At 43.3% G+C, this 16,957-nt stretch overlaps 1 protein-coding gene across 1 annotated transcript in view; it reads left to right on the top strand.

The window, feature by feature from the left end:
- GRID1 (glutamate ionotropic receptor delta type subunit 1) overlaps positions 1 to 16,957 on the top strand; it is a 686,100-nt gene that overhangs the window by 552,758 nt on the left and 116,385 nt on the right. The window contains exons 10-11 of the mRNA XM_007458349.1: positions 13,496 to 13,597; positions 15,048 to 15,245. Of these exons, the coding sequence (XP_007458411.1) occupies positions 13,496 to 13,597; positions 15,048 to 15,245 (300 nt within the window). The remainder of the gene's footprint in view (positions 1 to 13,495; positions 13,598 to 15,047; positions 15,246 to 16,957) is intronic.

Genomic DNA, 16,957 nt, shown 5'->3' with positions numbered 1-16,957 from the left:
GTGCTCGGGGGGGGGGGGGATGCTACTGGCATCTAGTTGATAGAGGTCAGGGATGCTGCTAAACATCCTACAATGCACAGGACAGACACCCCACCCCCCACAACAAAGAACTATCTGGCCTCAAATGTCAATGTTGTTGAGGTTGAAAATCCCTTTCCTAGAGCAAGCATCCTAAGAGTCAAGCAGAAGTTTCTGACCTAGACTCAAAGACATGCAGCATCAGATTCAGACCAGATTTTGAGAGAGAAGGGAATTAAACATCACTTCTTGATAGGGGGTGGTGAAGTCATATTATAGAAGAGAATGTGGGATGGGAAACATTGTCACATCCATCTTCAGAAAATATAGCCTGCTGCAGGAACTGTCAGGGAAATCTGAATGTGATCCATGCCATGAAAAAGGGGCAAGCAGAATGCTTTAAGGATGCAGGAGGATCTGCCGCTTCTGGTTGGAGGGATAAAATGGGATTTCTGGAAAACATGACAGTTAAACAATTTTTTTAAATGACAAATTAAACCTTGAAAGAAGTGTAGTGTTTTGAAAAGTTCAGCTGGAGAGGCAAACATTTTAGATGGAAAGAACAATAGGAAGAAAAACGGAGTTGGAGGAATCAGGCTCCCTGACTTCAAACTATACCACAAAGCTACAGTAATCAAGACATTATGGTACTGGCACAAAAACAGAAATATAGATCAATGGTACAAGATAGAATGCCCAGAGATATACCCATGCACTTATGGGCACCTGATTTACAACAAAGGCAAGAACATACAATGGAGAAAAGACAGCCTCTTCAATAAGTGGTGCTGGGAAAACTGGACAGCTACATGTAAAAGAATGAAATTAGAACGCTATCCAACACCATACACAAAAATAAACTGCAAATGGATTAAAGAATTAAATGTAAGACCAGACACTATAAAACCCTTAGAGGAAAACATAGGAAAAAACACTCTGACAAAAACTACAGCAAGATCTTTTTTGACCCATCCCCTAGAGTAATGGAAATAAAACCAAAAATAAACAAATGGGACTTAATTAAACTTAAAAGCTTTTTCACAGCAAAGGAAACCATAAACAAGACAAAAAAGCCCTCAGAATGGGAGAAAATATTTGCAAATGAAACAGACAAAGGATTAATCTCCAAAATATACAAACAGCTCATGGAGCTGAATATCAAAAAAACAAACGATCCAGTTGAAAAATGGGCGGAAGACCTAAACAGACATTTCACCAAGGCAGACATACAGATGGCCAAGAGGCACATGAAAAGATGCTTAACATCACTAATTATTAGAGAAATGCAAATCAAAACTACAGTGAGGTATCACCTCATGCCGGTTAGAATGGCCATTATCAAAAAATCTAGAAACAATAAATGCTGGAAAGGGTGTGGTGAAAAGGGAACCCTCCTGCACTGTTGGTGGGAATGTAGATTGATACAGCCACTATGGAGAACAGTATGGAGGTTCCTTAAAAAAACTAAAAATAGAACTACCGTATGATCCAGCAATCCCACTACTGGACCCTGAGAAAACCATAATTCAAAAAGAGACATACACCCCAATGTTCATTGCAGCACTGTTTACAATAACCAGGACATGGAAGCAACCTAAGTGTCCACTGACAGATGAATGGATAAATAAGATGTGGCACACATATACTATGGACTATTACTCAGCCATAAAAAAAAAAAATGAAATTGAGTTATTTGTAGTGAGGTGGATGGACCTAGAGTCTGTCATACAGAGTGAAGTAAGTCAGAAAGAGAAAAACAAATAACGTATGCTAACGCATATATATGGAATCTAAAAAAAAACGGGACTGATGAACCTAGTTGCCGGGCAGGAATAAAGAGGTAGACATAGATAATGGGCTTGAGGACATGGGGTGGGAGGGCGAAGCTGAGGCGAAGTGAGAGTAACATTGACGTGTATACACTACCGAATGTAAAATAGTTGGCTGGTGGGAAGCAGCAGCACAGCACAGGGAGATCGGCTCGGTGCTTTGTGATGACGTAGAGGGGTGGGATAAGGAGGATGGGAGGGAGGCTCAAGAAGGAGGGGATATGGGCACATGTGTATGCATATGGCTGATTCTTTTCGTTGTGCAACAGAAACTAACACAGTATGGTGAAGCAATTATACTCCAATAAAGATCTATTAAAAATTTTTTTTTAAAAAGATATTAACTATTAAGGATCTGCGGACTATGGGTTTTGGATCAAATCTAGCTTGTCATTTATTTTGTAAGTTAAATTTATTGGAATCAAGCCACACACACTCAATGAGTAGCTGACCCCAGAGACCATATGACCCAAGGAGCCTAAAATATGTACTGCCTGGTCCTTTATGGAAAACTTTGCTGACCCCTTGGACTAGTTCATTAATTTATTTGCTTATTCAACAAATACTTATTAAGTGCCTGCTGTATGCTAGAAATGTATCAGAGGTTGGGTACAGGATGGTGAGCTGAACAGAAAAACAGTGGAACAGATAGAAACAAAAAAAAATTTCTGTCATGGAGGGTGGTTTTAACAAATATAATATTTGAGAGCTCTAAAGAAAATAACAAAGTTCTGAACTTAAGAATATTGAGTACTTAGGAAGAGTGAGCTTGACTTTATCAAGAGGATAAAGGTAAGACCTGCCAGATGAGAAAGAGCCAAACATGAGATGTGAAGGACAGAGATAAGAATTATCAGGAAAGTAAAAAGTGTATACAGAGTTCCCAAGGCAGGAAGTATCTTGGCTTGAGAGAGTAAGCGAAAGGTGATGCATTTTGGTGGAACTTAGTAAGCAAGATGGAAAGCGTGGCAGGGGCTGAGGTAGAAGGGCAGGCCTGGGGCAGGTCTTGGAAAGTCTTATAAGCCATGAAAAGGATGTATGCCTTTAAGTCCAAGTTTAACAGAAAATCACTTGAGCATTTTAAGAGAGTGAAATAAAACAATTTTTATTGAAAAAGGAAAGGAAAGGGACTTCCCTGGTGGCACAGTGGATAAGACTCCGCGTTTCCATTGCAGGGCGCCAGGTTCGATCCCTGGTCAGGGAACTAATCCCACATGGTGGCACAGTGGATAAGACTCCGCGTTTCCATTGCAGGGCGCCAGGTTCGATCCCTGGTCAGGGAACTAGATCCCACATGCATGCTGCAACTAAGAGTTTGCATGCCACAACTAAGGAGCCCGCCTGACGCAGCTAAGACCCCATGCAACGAAATAAATAAATAATATTTTTTAAAAAAGGAAAGGAAAGACAATTCTGGCTGCTGAGTGGGGATTAGATAGCAGGTGGATAAGAGGCATTGAGAGATAGGTAAAGCAGCTCATAAAGATTCTAGGCCAGAAATCATGGTGGCGTGATCGAGAAATATGCTTCTCAAATTTTTCTGTGCCCACACGTGACCTGGGAATCTTGCTAAAATGCAGATAGTGACTCAAGAGACGTGGGATAGAGCCAAGATTCTTTGATTTAAACAAATTTCCAGGAAATGTGATGTCCTGGTCCACAGACCACACTTTGTGCAATGAGAGTCTGGAGGTAAAGACATAAAAAGTGAGTTTTTTAAAAATGCCTTTTGAATCATTCATTTTACCAACATTTTCCCATGACTAGAAGTCTTAATAAAGTAAGTATACAAAACAAAATCATGCAAAAGAGAAAATCCAGCCCAAGCACTCTCAACCATTATAAATAAATCGGAAGTGAGTGAGAAAGCCATTTACAGAGCTTCAGATATGGGACGTATCCTGGGAGTTAAAGTTTGAGAAAAGCATGAAATTTCAGCCCAGTTAATGAGAAAGTGCCCAGGGGCTGATAAATTTTATTGATTTTTCTAATAAAATTTTATTGAGAGAATCGAAATGAAGAAAAGAGAGTCCCTGCTTTTAGAGAGATAGAGTATATTTGCGAATAATAGACATGCAATTTTAATATATCGTGAAAAGCATTTCCGCAGGATCAAGGCTGGCGTGCTATGGATTGGGATCGCCAACGGGAGACGTTCTCTTGGTAAAAGGTGCAAGGAAGGATCTCTAGAATGATCTTCAAAGGATGACTCAGAGTCAGAAAACAAAGGACAAGGAGAGTGTTCTAGGGAAAGGAGATAGCCCAGAATTTAGAGAGTATAATGAGAGACACCTGCTCCTTTTTCAGTGCAAAGACTCATAGTACTGGCTGTCAGAAGGTATCTTGTCGGACTTCAGACTGATGTATAAGGTGTATAGTGCCATTAATTCTAGTCAATTCACACTAGTGAAAATTTCTTAAGCTGCTAGCATGGACCTGAGCATACTAAAGACCTGAGAAAAAAGTATTGTCAATAACACTAATGCCTATTAATAACCAATAACAGATGTGCACACTTGAGCCCAGAAAAAGAATATGACCAATTCAAGTAACTTGCCAGAGGTCCTCCAGCACACAGGTGGGAGAAGCAAATTCCATCCTGGCTTGTTTCACTATGGATACTGCCTCTGGAAGAACTTGCAGTTTATTTAGAGGGACAAAACCAATAAGCCTAAAACAATTAGAGAGAGATATGAAATCAACGTTACAGTTATAAGCCATATTGCGATGCAGCTTCAAAATGAAAATAGCTTATTGTTTTTCTTCTGATTACAGAAACAATGTTTCCTCTCAGTAAAATAATTCAAACATTACAGGATTGTATTGGGCAAGAGATGAACATTCCCTGCAATCTCATCGCTCTACCTAATTCCAGAAATAGCCACTTATAACTACCCTTTTGTGTCTTAGGTATGCACATGCACAATCTCACAAAATGAAATAAGCATGAAAAAATTGGATCATACTATATATAATGTTATGTAATCTATTTTTTCTCCCACACAAACCCACAAACCAAGGAACCATTTGAAGGTAAAACTGCCCTTACGTTCTTCCTAAACCTTTATAAAGGTGAATTCAATTCTTCTAGATAGATAAATGATTTCTTGGCCACTTGATATCCATCTAGCTCTAACTAGTTCAGGCACAATTACATGAGTGTCCTAACACTGCTCATCATGTTATTTTGGGAATCCTCCCCTCTTACCCTCCTTGCCTTACCAAAAGGTAACTATGACCTTTCCGAAAGGTCATAGTTGGGTCACATGACAGGTTAGTGCCACTAGCCCACCTCTCTAGCACATGGCTCCATCCTTTTCCAAATCATTATCAAGATGTGCATGAGTGTATGTGTGTATAAAACAAGTCAGTGTTATTTAGATGCAATTATCTGCAATAAATTCACTGGTTTAGGTGTACAGTGTGATCAGCTCTGGCAAATGTAAATGGTAGTATAATCACAAGAACACTCAAAATATAGAGCACTTCCATTACCCCCAAATAGCCTTCCTTTTACTTTGCATTTGATACCCTCCTTCCATTCCTGGCTGCAGGCCACCACTGCTCTATCTTCAGGACCTAGAATAATGCCTTTTCAAGGAAGTCATATAAATGGAATCATAAAGTCTGTGGTCTTTTGTGTCTGGCTTCATTCCCTTGGTGTAATGCTTTTGAGCTTTATCCATGCTGTTGCCTGTGTCTGTAGCTTGTTGCTTTTTATTGCTGAGTAGTATTCCATTGTATAAGTATACCCCACTTTGTTTATCCATTCACCAGTCACCATGGTTGACGTGTGAGTGTTTCCACTTTGGGGCTGTTATGAATAACGCTTCTACGAACAGCCACATCCTGACCTTTGTGTTGGACATATTTTATGTTTTCCTTACATAAATAACTAGAAGTGGAATTGTTGGAAGGTATGCTCAGTGTATGTTTAACTTTCTAGGAAATTGCCAACCTGTCTTCCAGGTGGCTGCACCTTTTGCATTCCAGATCCTCATTAGCACTCAGTAACATCAGCCTTTGATTCTAGTCATTCTAGTGAGGTACAGTGGATGTGCATGTGGTCTTGTTTTGCATTTCCATGATGACTCATGATGTTGAGTTTTCATATGCATATTTTCCATTCATATATATTTTTTGGAAAAGTAAGTTCTTTCTCTATTTTTAAAACTCGAGTTGTTTGCCTTCCTGTAATTGAGTCGTAAGGTTTCTTCACATATATCAGACACAAGTCCAATGTCGGATATACATGTATCTGATATTGTCCCATAACTTTCGGATGCTCTGTTATTTTTCTTTCTTGTACTCCACCCAGTGGAGGCTTGGTGGAAAGAGCTGATGAGTGGGTGTGGCCCCCCCTTGGGGCCTCCCTTGAGTCTGGGCTCCCAGGGAGCCTCACTGTCATGCTGGACTACACATAGCCTTTAAGAATTTGGTAAAATTTTAGTTTTTTCTTCTTATCCACTCATCTAACTACCACCTCTTTTGTCCCATTTTCTGCCAAAGATGAAATATTTCTTATGTGCTGTCTCTCCTCAGAGGGGCTGCTCATCCTTTGACATTCAGTTCACCAGAGGGTCTTAGGACCACAGGCTTCTCAGAGGATAATTTTTAAAATATAGTTTTGTTGATATATATATGACTTTTTGTTTGTTTGTTTGTTACAACGAGAGCAACATCATCTTACTTTCTGTATCTTAAGCAGAAGTGGAACCGCCTCCATCCTCCCTGTGAATGTGACGGAAGAATGTCACTGCTGGCACCACTAGAGTCAGTCAATATGGGCCCAGGGAGCCCTCTGTGCTCCCAGAGGGCTCCCTGGGCCCACACTTTCAGAGAGGAGAGGCTAGAGTTTGGGCCTGTCTGTGGCCTCCATCATGAATGACCTGGTTGCCAGAGTCAAGGGCACTTCTAGTTTTCCTCGTCCTCCTCTGTAACACCACTGGCGGAGTATCTTTCTCTCATCCTTGCTAAAGATTTTTCATGAAGCCCGCATATGTGATACCTCTCCAGCCTATTTCACTTTTCTTTCACTTTCTAAGGGCTCTTCTTCCCTTTGGACATTTAACCTAAGTTCTGCTGGGACTTGTTTTCGGAAAGTACAACTTTCACCAAATGCTTAATTCCCTGTGCAAATGCTCCTGGGCTGAGAAGTTCAGTTATCCCATGTCTCAGAGTGAGTCCCCTCCCCTCTCCTACAGAGCACACCTGGAGCCTCAAGAGTGGTCCTGGCCCCTTTCTCCGTAGATATATCTAATCTGATGGTCCTCTCCTATGGTTTATACTCTACAAGGCCTGCCCTTAGTAACCCTGATATACTGGAATTCCCAAAATGAATTCTCAAAGTAGGCCTTCCTTCAGGAACCCTGGCTACAAATATTAATATCCTATCCTCAGATGCTTACACTCTGCTTCCAAGATGCCCTGTTTGTGTCTAAGCATGTGGGCCTTGCATTTAGTCAAAGTTTAAAATGTGCATTCTCCTGACTGAAATCAGTGCTGGCTGAATCCCCCAGTGCACGCTGATTCAAGATGTGGGCTTCCCCTTCACCCCACTCCCACCCAAGGCTCTGATTTTTGTTTTGAAACATACACCAGACAGTTTTGTTTTCCAATAAAAATGGACCAAGGAATAAAAGCTAATAGAGGGCTTATTATTTCAGAAAAGCCCATGTACTGACATGATGATAAACACATGTGCCATCATACTGAATCCTGTATGCCAGCCGAAGATGTCTGCACTCGGCTGATGGCAGTCACTGGTCAATGAGGATACAGCTCAGATGGAGCTCCAGCTATGGCTGTGAGATCTGACTGGCATGGTCATAAAAACTTCACTTCCAGCCTCCAGTGCTCTCTTGAGACAAGCTCACCAGCAAAGTATTGCTCACTCAGTTGCGAAATGTGACGATATAGGTTATTGATCTATTGCCTTGTCGGATATAGCTAAGCGTAAGATTTGGGGGTAAGCAAACCTACCTTCCTTCTTCCCTTCCTCTTCCCTCCCAAGGAATTGGCAAGGCTCAATGTATGAAGCTGATCACATTCTGGGCTGCACAGCCCTTGGATTGCCTCTTCTCTCCTTCCCCTCTCCGCCCCCGCCATGAAAAGAGAATCAGCACTTTACGACACCTCTGTAACTAGACGACAGACCCCAAAGCGCAATCTTCTAAAGGAGGTCTGTCCCGTTTAGGGTTAATAGTCCTGCATTTAATAAGGACAGGCCACGAAGTCCCAAACCCCTGCATCTCACAACTCAAACGCAAACACGAAAAACACCCTGATTGACTCAGGAAATATATTTTCCTGAGACCAATGGTTTATGAAATTTATTCTCCAGTTGGCTGATCTCTTGAACAGTTGTTTGTCATCATCAGATTTTGAAACCATTTATCCCCTTTCAAGTGATGATTGTGCTGTAACCTCTGGCTCCATCCACGCTTCCGGTCTGGGTAGAGCAGATCTTGGCAATGAATGAAAACCATAGCTGTCTTATCAAATAGCAGCAGTTCTCGTTTTGTTTAACAGTGCTGGAAATTAGTTTTTCAGGCACTGATCTTGACAGGTCAGCTGTCAAAAGTGGGTTTCTGTGGCCATAAATTCATTGATCCCATAAACAAAATTCTGTCTGCAAAATACAAGAGGAAGTCAGAGTAGATGCACTTATGTACAAATGAAATGGTCTGCAGCTGTATGACTAAGTGTCAGGACTTCATTGGGTGAAAGGTTTTTCTGGCTTCCCATTTATCAAGCCTATCAGCTTCATTTGGCTTTTATTATCTGAAATTTTTTCTCCAGCATTCTGATCAGGGAGCCCCAGCTGTCCTCAGGAGGGAGGCAGAACACAGTCTCTCCCAATCTTGATGGGTGGCAAGTTTGGGAATCCACTTAAAGGCTTTATTTTATTGAAAAAAAAGTTCCACTTTAGTCTTTTAAACGAAAGATTTTGTTTGAAAAGGATTGTGACTTTCTCTGCTCTGGTCTTACATATTGGGTGCTCAGAGGGATGGCCTCACTCAAATGAAGGTTTACCACTCTGGTCTTAAGATTTGGACAAGAGCCAAGGCTTTGTGGAAATAGGGAGATTCACTCAGCCTAGGGCACTTGGCTTCAGGCTGATGTGAGGGAATAATACACTTTCCTGCCCAGCTCGAAGGCTCCTGGATCCTGGAACATGGTTACTTTGATGTGTTTGAAGGCAGAATTTTGGTTTCTCTTTGAAGTATTTTTTCTTTCTTTGTTAGAGTACAGGATGCCTGAAGGCCAGGGAGAGAGAAGTGAGTTGAAAAATAATAAACTAAAAAACCTTTAAGCCCTAAGTACTTTCAGACAAAAGAAATCGGAATAATAATAACAGGTTGGAGGAATTTTTTTTCTTTCTCTCATGAAGTTGCACTTTGATTTAAATGACTTTGCCTTAGGATGGTCTGAATAGTAACTAATAAGATTTGATGCCACCCGCCCCTCTTCCTTAGTGGAGGAAGACTGCCTGTCTCCATGGAGCTGGGCCCCAGGAGGGGCCACTGCCCTGTCTCCAAACCCAAACAGGCTCATGGGGCCCTACACAATCTTGGAGGTGTCTTAGAATGTGAGATGCTGTCCTGGAAGACCTTGCAGTGTGCCTCTTCTAGGACATAGGCACCTCGGCCATAGCTCCTTGCAACCAGAGAACTGATGTATTCAATATTAAGTTCTGACTCTTAGACTGGCCTTGACCTACCGATAGATAATTTGACTCTAATTGCTTCCTTCCATTCAGCCCTCAATCATACAAGTGCATGTGACAGGATTTTGCTTTATCACCCGTGCTAGCTATTTTTATCAAAAGCGTATTTTCCTTTTTGTGAAAGTAATGACAAACCTGTTAAAAACATAGGAAAGCATAAAAAAAGTAATCATGGTTATTCATAATTCTACCACCAAGATAAATCCAACCAAGATAAATCCAAATATTACATTTAAACACATTTCCTCCCGTTTTAACCACTGCCTTTAAAAAAAGACATAATTAAGGTCGCATTGTACACACCTTTTAATATCTTGATTCTTTACTTTGGGATTATTATTTAAGTTATTTTATTACATATTATTTCAAAACTATTTTCTCCTTTGAACAGCCCCTTAGCGTGGTAGGCAGGGATGGTATTTTTATTCCATTTTATAGATAGGAAAATGGAACCTCAGTGAAGTTAAATTTATTCAAAAATATTTGTTGCCTCTTGTGATTTAAGTACTGTGCTGTAAAATGTGCTGAGGTCACTCAGGTAAGTGGTGGAAACACACCTAGAACATAGATATATTGGCTCATAAACGTATGCTAATTTAATACCTCCAAGTTCCCAAACTATACCAGTAATAGGGAGCTGATCGTCTAGAGGAGAAATGGCATTCAAGGCAAGGTTAGAAACTCTGAGATGGGAATAAGCAAGGCAAGGTCCAACCCAAGTGCCCAAGACTCTAGGCAGTTTATGAAGACAGGGTTTGGATCCCAGGGAACGGGGTAAGAAACCCAAATAGCACAGCGGAATCACAGACTTAGGTCTAGAATGGAAGACACTGAAGATCATTCCTACTGCAGCTTTGTATCAATGGTGGAGATTAAACTAAACATTTCATTAATTGGGAGGAATGTATCATACTAATCATACCTATGTAACATCTTAACAGGGGAAACTGGGTGTGGGGTATATGGATGGTCTCTGCATAACCTCTGCGACTTTTCTGTGAATCTAAAACTACCCTAAAGTAAGAGCTTATTTTTTTGAGAAATTGAGTAAGAGTTTACCAGACCCAGCCAGAGAGAAATGGCATTCCAGGGAGAAGAAACTGGATGTAAAGAGTCAGGAGGGAACACCATGCGCTTGAGAAAGGTGAGGAATTTGGCGGGGTTGGAGTGAACTGAAGCTGGCAGTCAAGGTTGGGTCTCGATCGGGAAGGCCTTTTCATTTAGGCCGAGTTGAAAAGTGTTAGCCTTTATTCTTTAAGAAATAGGAAGTAATTAGAAAATTTTAATTAACATAGTTTGTATTTGAGTTTATGATAAATATCAGCACAATGGAGGAGGGCTGTTAAGAGAGGGAGGTTGGGGTAACAGTGGGGAGGCTGTTGCAGTACTTTGGGGCAGAGGTGCTGCTGCCTTGAGCCAGGCAGTGGGCTAGAGGCAGAGCATGGTGAGGACAGGGATGGAGAGGCAGAGCATTTCTCACAGCTGAACTAAAACCCTAGAAGGACAGGGCTTTATCCCAACTGTTTTTCCTGCTTCTATTCCCATGACTGATTACAATCCCAATAGAAAGACAGGTAAAGCCGGTTGATCGATGATGCCAAGCGGAGCCTCGTTCCAGGTGCTCATCCAAACCAGGGCAGCACAAAGTCGAGATGCCCCTTCACCAGTGCCAGGGAGGTTGGGCAGCAGGTGTTATGAATTCAAGTCCTGGTACAGAGCAAACTATCCAGTCCCTGGAGCTGACATGTCATCTTTGCTTCCATTATGACTCTGTAAGTCATTGAGGTAGTAAAGGGGACCGGGACCTTCATACCACCACCCAACCCAGGGGGTGCAACAGATCACACATAGAGTTAAGCAGCCCCAATGCCTGGGCTAAACAGTTATGGGGATAAGATGCAGGCTGCCCAAATACACACCATGAGTCCCCCGAGTCTGATATCGAAGGGTCCAAAGAATGCACAAAGTCAACACCTTGACTCTGTTTGTCTGAGTTTGTCTTTTCCCTTTGACCAGCATTTGAATCCGGCTGCGGGAATCGGTCCCAAGTCCCAGGGCTATTTCCTGAGACCCCCCATAGAGAAATAGCCATGAAGTTTCCTTCTCACTATACCAGTTCCAAGAGTGTGGCATCTTTGATGTCCTTGAACAGGACTTTGGACAGATCTTAACTTTGTTCTTCACTGCAGTGCCCCTCAAATTAATGAGTGGTGGCTGTGGGGAGTTCCTCAGAGTATGTGACTGTGCTCTTAACTAAGTGATCTATTCATCACTTCCAGGCATCCTGTTGTCTAGGGTGAAGTGGGTTTTAGCTTGTATCATGTTGGAAGTGATGGCAGGAGGTTCCAGGTTCCTTTAAACTGGTTCTAGAACCACATATCTCATTCTGATGTTCCTGCTTTAGGCCTCAGGGTTCTAGTATCTTCCAGGTAGAGCAGCCCCACAGATTCTGGAACTGTGGCCTCATAGTCAAGGCTCAGGGTGCCGACCTTGCTGCAGATGTCAGGGCTATGGGAAATGCTGGGAGAGTAGAAGTGTCCATAAGCGGCACTATTGGTGGCTCCTTTAGGGCACCTGGTGGCACTTTTCCACAGAGGAGTAGTTCTTTTGCTCAGCCTAACTAGGGGTCTTGTGGGTTTTCCCTGACGAAGGGTAGGTGCTACTGTGACAGTCTGAATTTTAACCCCTTGGTACTGAACTGATGGTCCATGGATCAGCAACAGCAGCACAGGGGAGCTTGTTAGACAGGAATAATCTCAGGTCCCAGAATCAGAAAGTGCATGCAAAATCCCTAGGTGATTTGTCTGCATATTAAGGTTTGAAGATCACTGCTTTCATCTGTAGCAGTAGTTCACAATCCTGGCTGTGCATTAGAATCACCTGGGGAGCTAAATGATCCATATCCAGTCCACTACTGACCAGTTAAATCAGGCTCTGGGGCAGAGGGCAGGCTTTAGTTGGTTTTAAAAGCCCTCTTAAGAGATGCTAATGTGCAGCTACATCAGAGGCCCAGTGACCTAGAAGAGCAGAGGTTTTCAACGAGGATCGCTGGGGAGGCATTAACATTCCTCATGTCCAAGTGCTGAGACCCTAATTATGTTGGCTTTAGATGGGGCCAATATCTGTATCTTTTTACATCTCACCAATTAATGATTGAGAATCACTGATCGGACAAAGGGTTCATCGTTGTTGCTCAGGCCCTGCAGGGATGCAGGGAAGGGAAGCAGTCCCAAGAGCATCTGTGTCTCCAGTTGTTTCTGAGCCAGGATAGGGTCTCCTTGACCATCTTAGATGGTCTTAAATGCATCTGTTGGACAGATGCTGCAGGCTCAGGAGGATATGGCAGACGCAGAGCACATGTATTCTTGGCCTCTACCTGCCTATCAGGGAAAATTATGAAGTTAGCACTACAGTGAAGACAGTGAGCTCTTGGTCCTGTTTGCAGTTGGCATCAGGGTGTAAGACAACTGTAAACTTGGGTCTTTGTTACCTGCTTCACTTTTGATCTCATCCTGCTCTGGTGATGGAAGCAGCTGATCTCAAGGACCTTCTGGCCTGGGCAAGTCAAAGGAGTATTAAAGAAAGAGGGCACTTTGTGCGAGACACATTGACATGGCCTCAGTAGGTGGACAATAAAATTGGACATAAATGTTCATTCCAGAAACAAGTTCCTACCAATTGGTTTCACTTCAAGGATGAGGCAAGTCCTCAAGATCCAGATGAGCTGCTGGAGGAAGCGGAGCTCTATCTGTCACACCTTTATTCTTTCTTAGGTTGTAAGATGCCTCTAGCTCTCTGGGAAACTCCTAGGGCTGTTGTCCACCTATCTGCCTGATTCAGGAGCCCAGTTTAGGAGTCGATTCCTAAGATTTGCACAGGGTGCCCGTTCTGTCCCTCACACTCCCTTTTTCCTTCACAGCTGGCGACGTGGGACTCGGAGAAGGGCCTGAATGGCAGCCTGCAGGAGAGGCCCATGGGCAGTCGCCTCCAAGGACTGACTCTCAAAGTGGTGACTGTCTTGGTAGGATCATGGGCATATGGGGGAGGTCTGCCATTCAGGCTTTGAGTCAGAGGCTTCTCTCTGTTCGGCTGGATGCTGGGTTTAGAGAGAAGGGGATCTTAAGTAGTGGCTTGAGCTTTCATAAGGCCTTTCACTCAAAACAATTTTATGAATAGTGAAGGAAGAGTGAGATTGGAGATTCTGCCCCCAGCCTCTGAGACATTCCATGGGAGGTCACTGGACTGCTCTGGAGGACCACTAATCCAGATCCAGTGCTGAGCTCCAGAGCGGGCATAACAAGTCTACTTGTTCTTGGATGTAAACGATCTTGACCTACTGGTGGTCCTTAGGAGAGCTTTGCTGGTAGCTAGAGTCCCCAGAAGGATGTTGGGAGGACATCCTTCCAGAACCCAATACCACTGATGGGCCCATGTGACACAGAGTTCATAGTGAAGACCATTTGTTGCAGTTTCTCTGCATGGTTGTCCTGGAATCAGAGACTTACATATTTAAGATACCTTAGAAGCATCTTCCTTTCCATTTCTTTCTTCATCTCTTTAGAACTATAGGAGACATTTTAGGTTTAGCTCTTATTAGCTGGTCAGACATGGTCCAAACATTCCCCTCTGTCCCAGCAGCACTGGCGTCTCTTGCCTCTAGAAGTCTTTGGCAGCCGCGTTTCCGCATTCCCCATATGCCCACCAGGAATAAACATTATACCTTATTTCCCCCCAAAATTAAATTAATGAGATGTAGTCTCTGGGGACGTTGCCAAAAGGCCCCTTCTTGTTCAGTTTCACAGGGTGGTGGTGGGGAAGCCTGAGGTGTTTTCCAGATGATCACGTGCCCTACAAGAGCACATGTGACACAGTGCAAAATGTGTGAATGTGCACATGGCCTGGCTTTGGACTTTCAGACCATGGGGTTTAATGCTATCCTGTCCTTGACGTGCAGTATGGCCTTGTCCTGTGACTCAGCATCCATTTTCTAGTATAATCTGATAGATGTATTACTGTCTTTCCTCAATCCAGTATCACAGAGCTCTATTGTCATTTAATATTCTGGATGAGAGGTATCCACATTTCTTATGTGGGTCCTGAAGAATCTTGGCGTTTCCAAAGGACAGAGTCCTCAATGTTATAAATGAAGGAATGAAGACAAGCCAGGCTACTCTGGGAGATGGGGCTCTGCGCCGAGTCTGGGATGACACAGGACAGATAAATCTGTTCCTCCATCAGTATGCTGGTTGGAGGGATTTTCCTGTGCCCTGTATCCTGAGTGTCCACAGACCGCTTTAGAAAAGGGCAGAGAGGTTCAGACTCCAGGCCTAAATTGGCTAAATACAATGCACATGTCCACAAACGTTCTGAAATTATGGTTCATCGGATTGGTCTCTCTAATAATACCCTGGAAAGATGTGTGTTAACGAACCTGTGATTTAGTTGAAGAACATTCATTTTGTTGTCCTCAGGAAGAGCCTTTTGTGATGGTGGCTGAGAACATCCTTGGACAGCCCAAGCGCTACAAAGGGTTCTCCATCGATGTCCTGGATGCACTGGCCAAGGCTCTGGGCTTCAAATATGAAATTTACCAGGCCCCCGATGGCAGGTACGGTCACCAGCTCCATAACACCTCCTGGAACGGGATGATCGGGGAGCTCATCAGCAAGGTAGGTCCCAAAAGCAGGTCCATGGGGAGGGGTACCCCTGTCTGCCTCTGGGGTGATGTCTAAATTGGGCCCATTATGAAGTTGGAATCTTGGGACCAGCTAGACAGACCACAGTTACCACACTCCACACACTAAGGATCTCTTTTCCTCCACCCCCGCTCCTCCCTGCTATACCCGTTTTTGCTCTTTTATTTTCTAATTCCCTGGCACTTTGTGTTTTCCTTCTGTGCCCATTGCTCTCATTCCTTTGAAATGTGTCCACTGTGCCTGTTCTGTAATCCACACTTCATGAAATCCACTCCCACATTTGGGCTGCAGTAGGAACCCAATTCTCACGAGGGGTGGTTGGGGGGGACTGGTGCATGCTTATTCTCTTCTTCAAGGCCCACAAGTGGGCGTGTATATCGTGTGTGTCCACATGCATGTGTGTAGGTGAATGAGTGTGTAGGTGTGTCTGCATTGCTACGTATAAGTGATACGGCACTCCCCAGCTCCTCAGATTAATTTCAAATCATTAATCTTCCTCCTTCCTGTAGAACCTGGGTCCTCCTTTAGATTCATGGCGTGAGGCCAATTTGCTGTGTCCCCATCCTTGACCCTTCCGTCTTATGACCTCTGGGTCATTTCCTGACAACCATTTACATTGGTGGATCTGCTCAAGCCCCTCCCTCTCCAGTATTACTGTTGCCATCAATCTTGATGTTTCTGACATCCCTACGGACCACCCTGGGCTTCGAGTGCTTTGACCCCTTCACCTCCAGTGACCTTTGAGGACCTGCCCCCATGCATCCTGTTAGCGTCTTGCATGTCACTGTCACTGTCCCAATCCATGACTAAATCCTGTCGTCCTTCTGACTCTTTCTGGCCTTTGTTCCTAAGACACAGGTCCTCTGCTTTATAACCCATGAATGCAGACACGAGGCTTGTATTCTCTCCGGTTTCTCCTAAGCTTAAAAAACAAACAAACAAACAAACAAAACACATGCAACAACTTTATTGTGGAAAAAGTTATATATAAAATTCACCCATTTCAGATGTATCATTCAGTGATTTCTAGGAAATCTAGTGAGTTGTGCAATCTTCACCGTATCTAGTTTTATAGTACTCCCATCACCCCAGGGAGATCCCTCATATTCATTTACAGTTAATCCCATTCCCAGCCCCAGCCGGAGGCAACCTTTAATCTGCTTTCTAGCTCTGTAGATTTGCTGTTTGCAAACATTTACTATAAACGGAGTCATACCATACGTGGTCTTTTGTGTCTGGCCCTTTTCACTTGGCACATGTATTTGAGGTTCGTTCTTCTCTAAGATTTATGTGCCCTTCTGTCACTGCATCCTTTCCTGGTGCATCCTCTGCGGTTGTCCAGATAAACCCCTGTTCCCTTCATCCTGTATGATTCTTCTAAATTATTCTTGATTTCTTGTTACATCGAAACCCTGACCTGGTTCTGTTATCTGCCCTCTGACTCTGGCATCCAGCTTGCTGTATGCAGTTAGAGGAGAACATCACGAATTTGTCCAGGTGGATGTATGAACAGTGTGTGGCCTCCCATCGGAGCTGGGCCTTCGGGACTGTTCCTTAACATGTCCTTTATTGGGCCCCTTGGCTACATTCCTTAGAGACTGTTTCAAAACTTTATCTTTCTCCTCAAGCAAGCGAATAATCTTCCATCTTAAATTAGAAAACAAAGTGCTCTTATTTTAGGGAAA

This window comes from Lipotes vexillifer, unplaced genomic scaffold (assembly GCF_000442215.2).
Source record: "Lipotes vexillifer unplaced genomic scaffold, Lipotes_vexillifer_v1.1 scaffold437, whole genome shotgun sequence".
In the NCBI taxonomy this organism is placed as follows: domain Eukaryota; kingdom Metazoa; phylum Chordata; class Mammalia; order Artiodactyla; family Lipotidae; genus Lipotes; species Lipotes vexillifer.
This window is presented reverse-complemented; position numbering and strand designations above follow the sequence as displayed.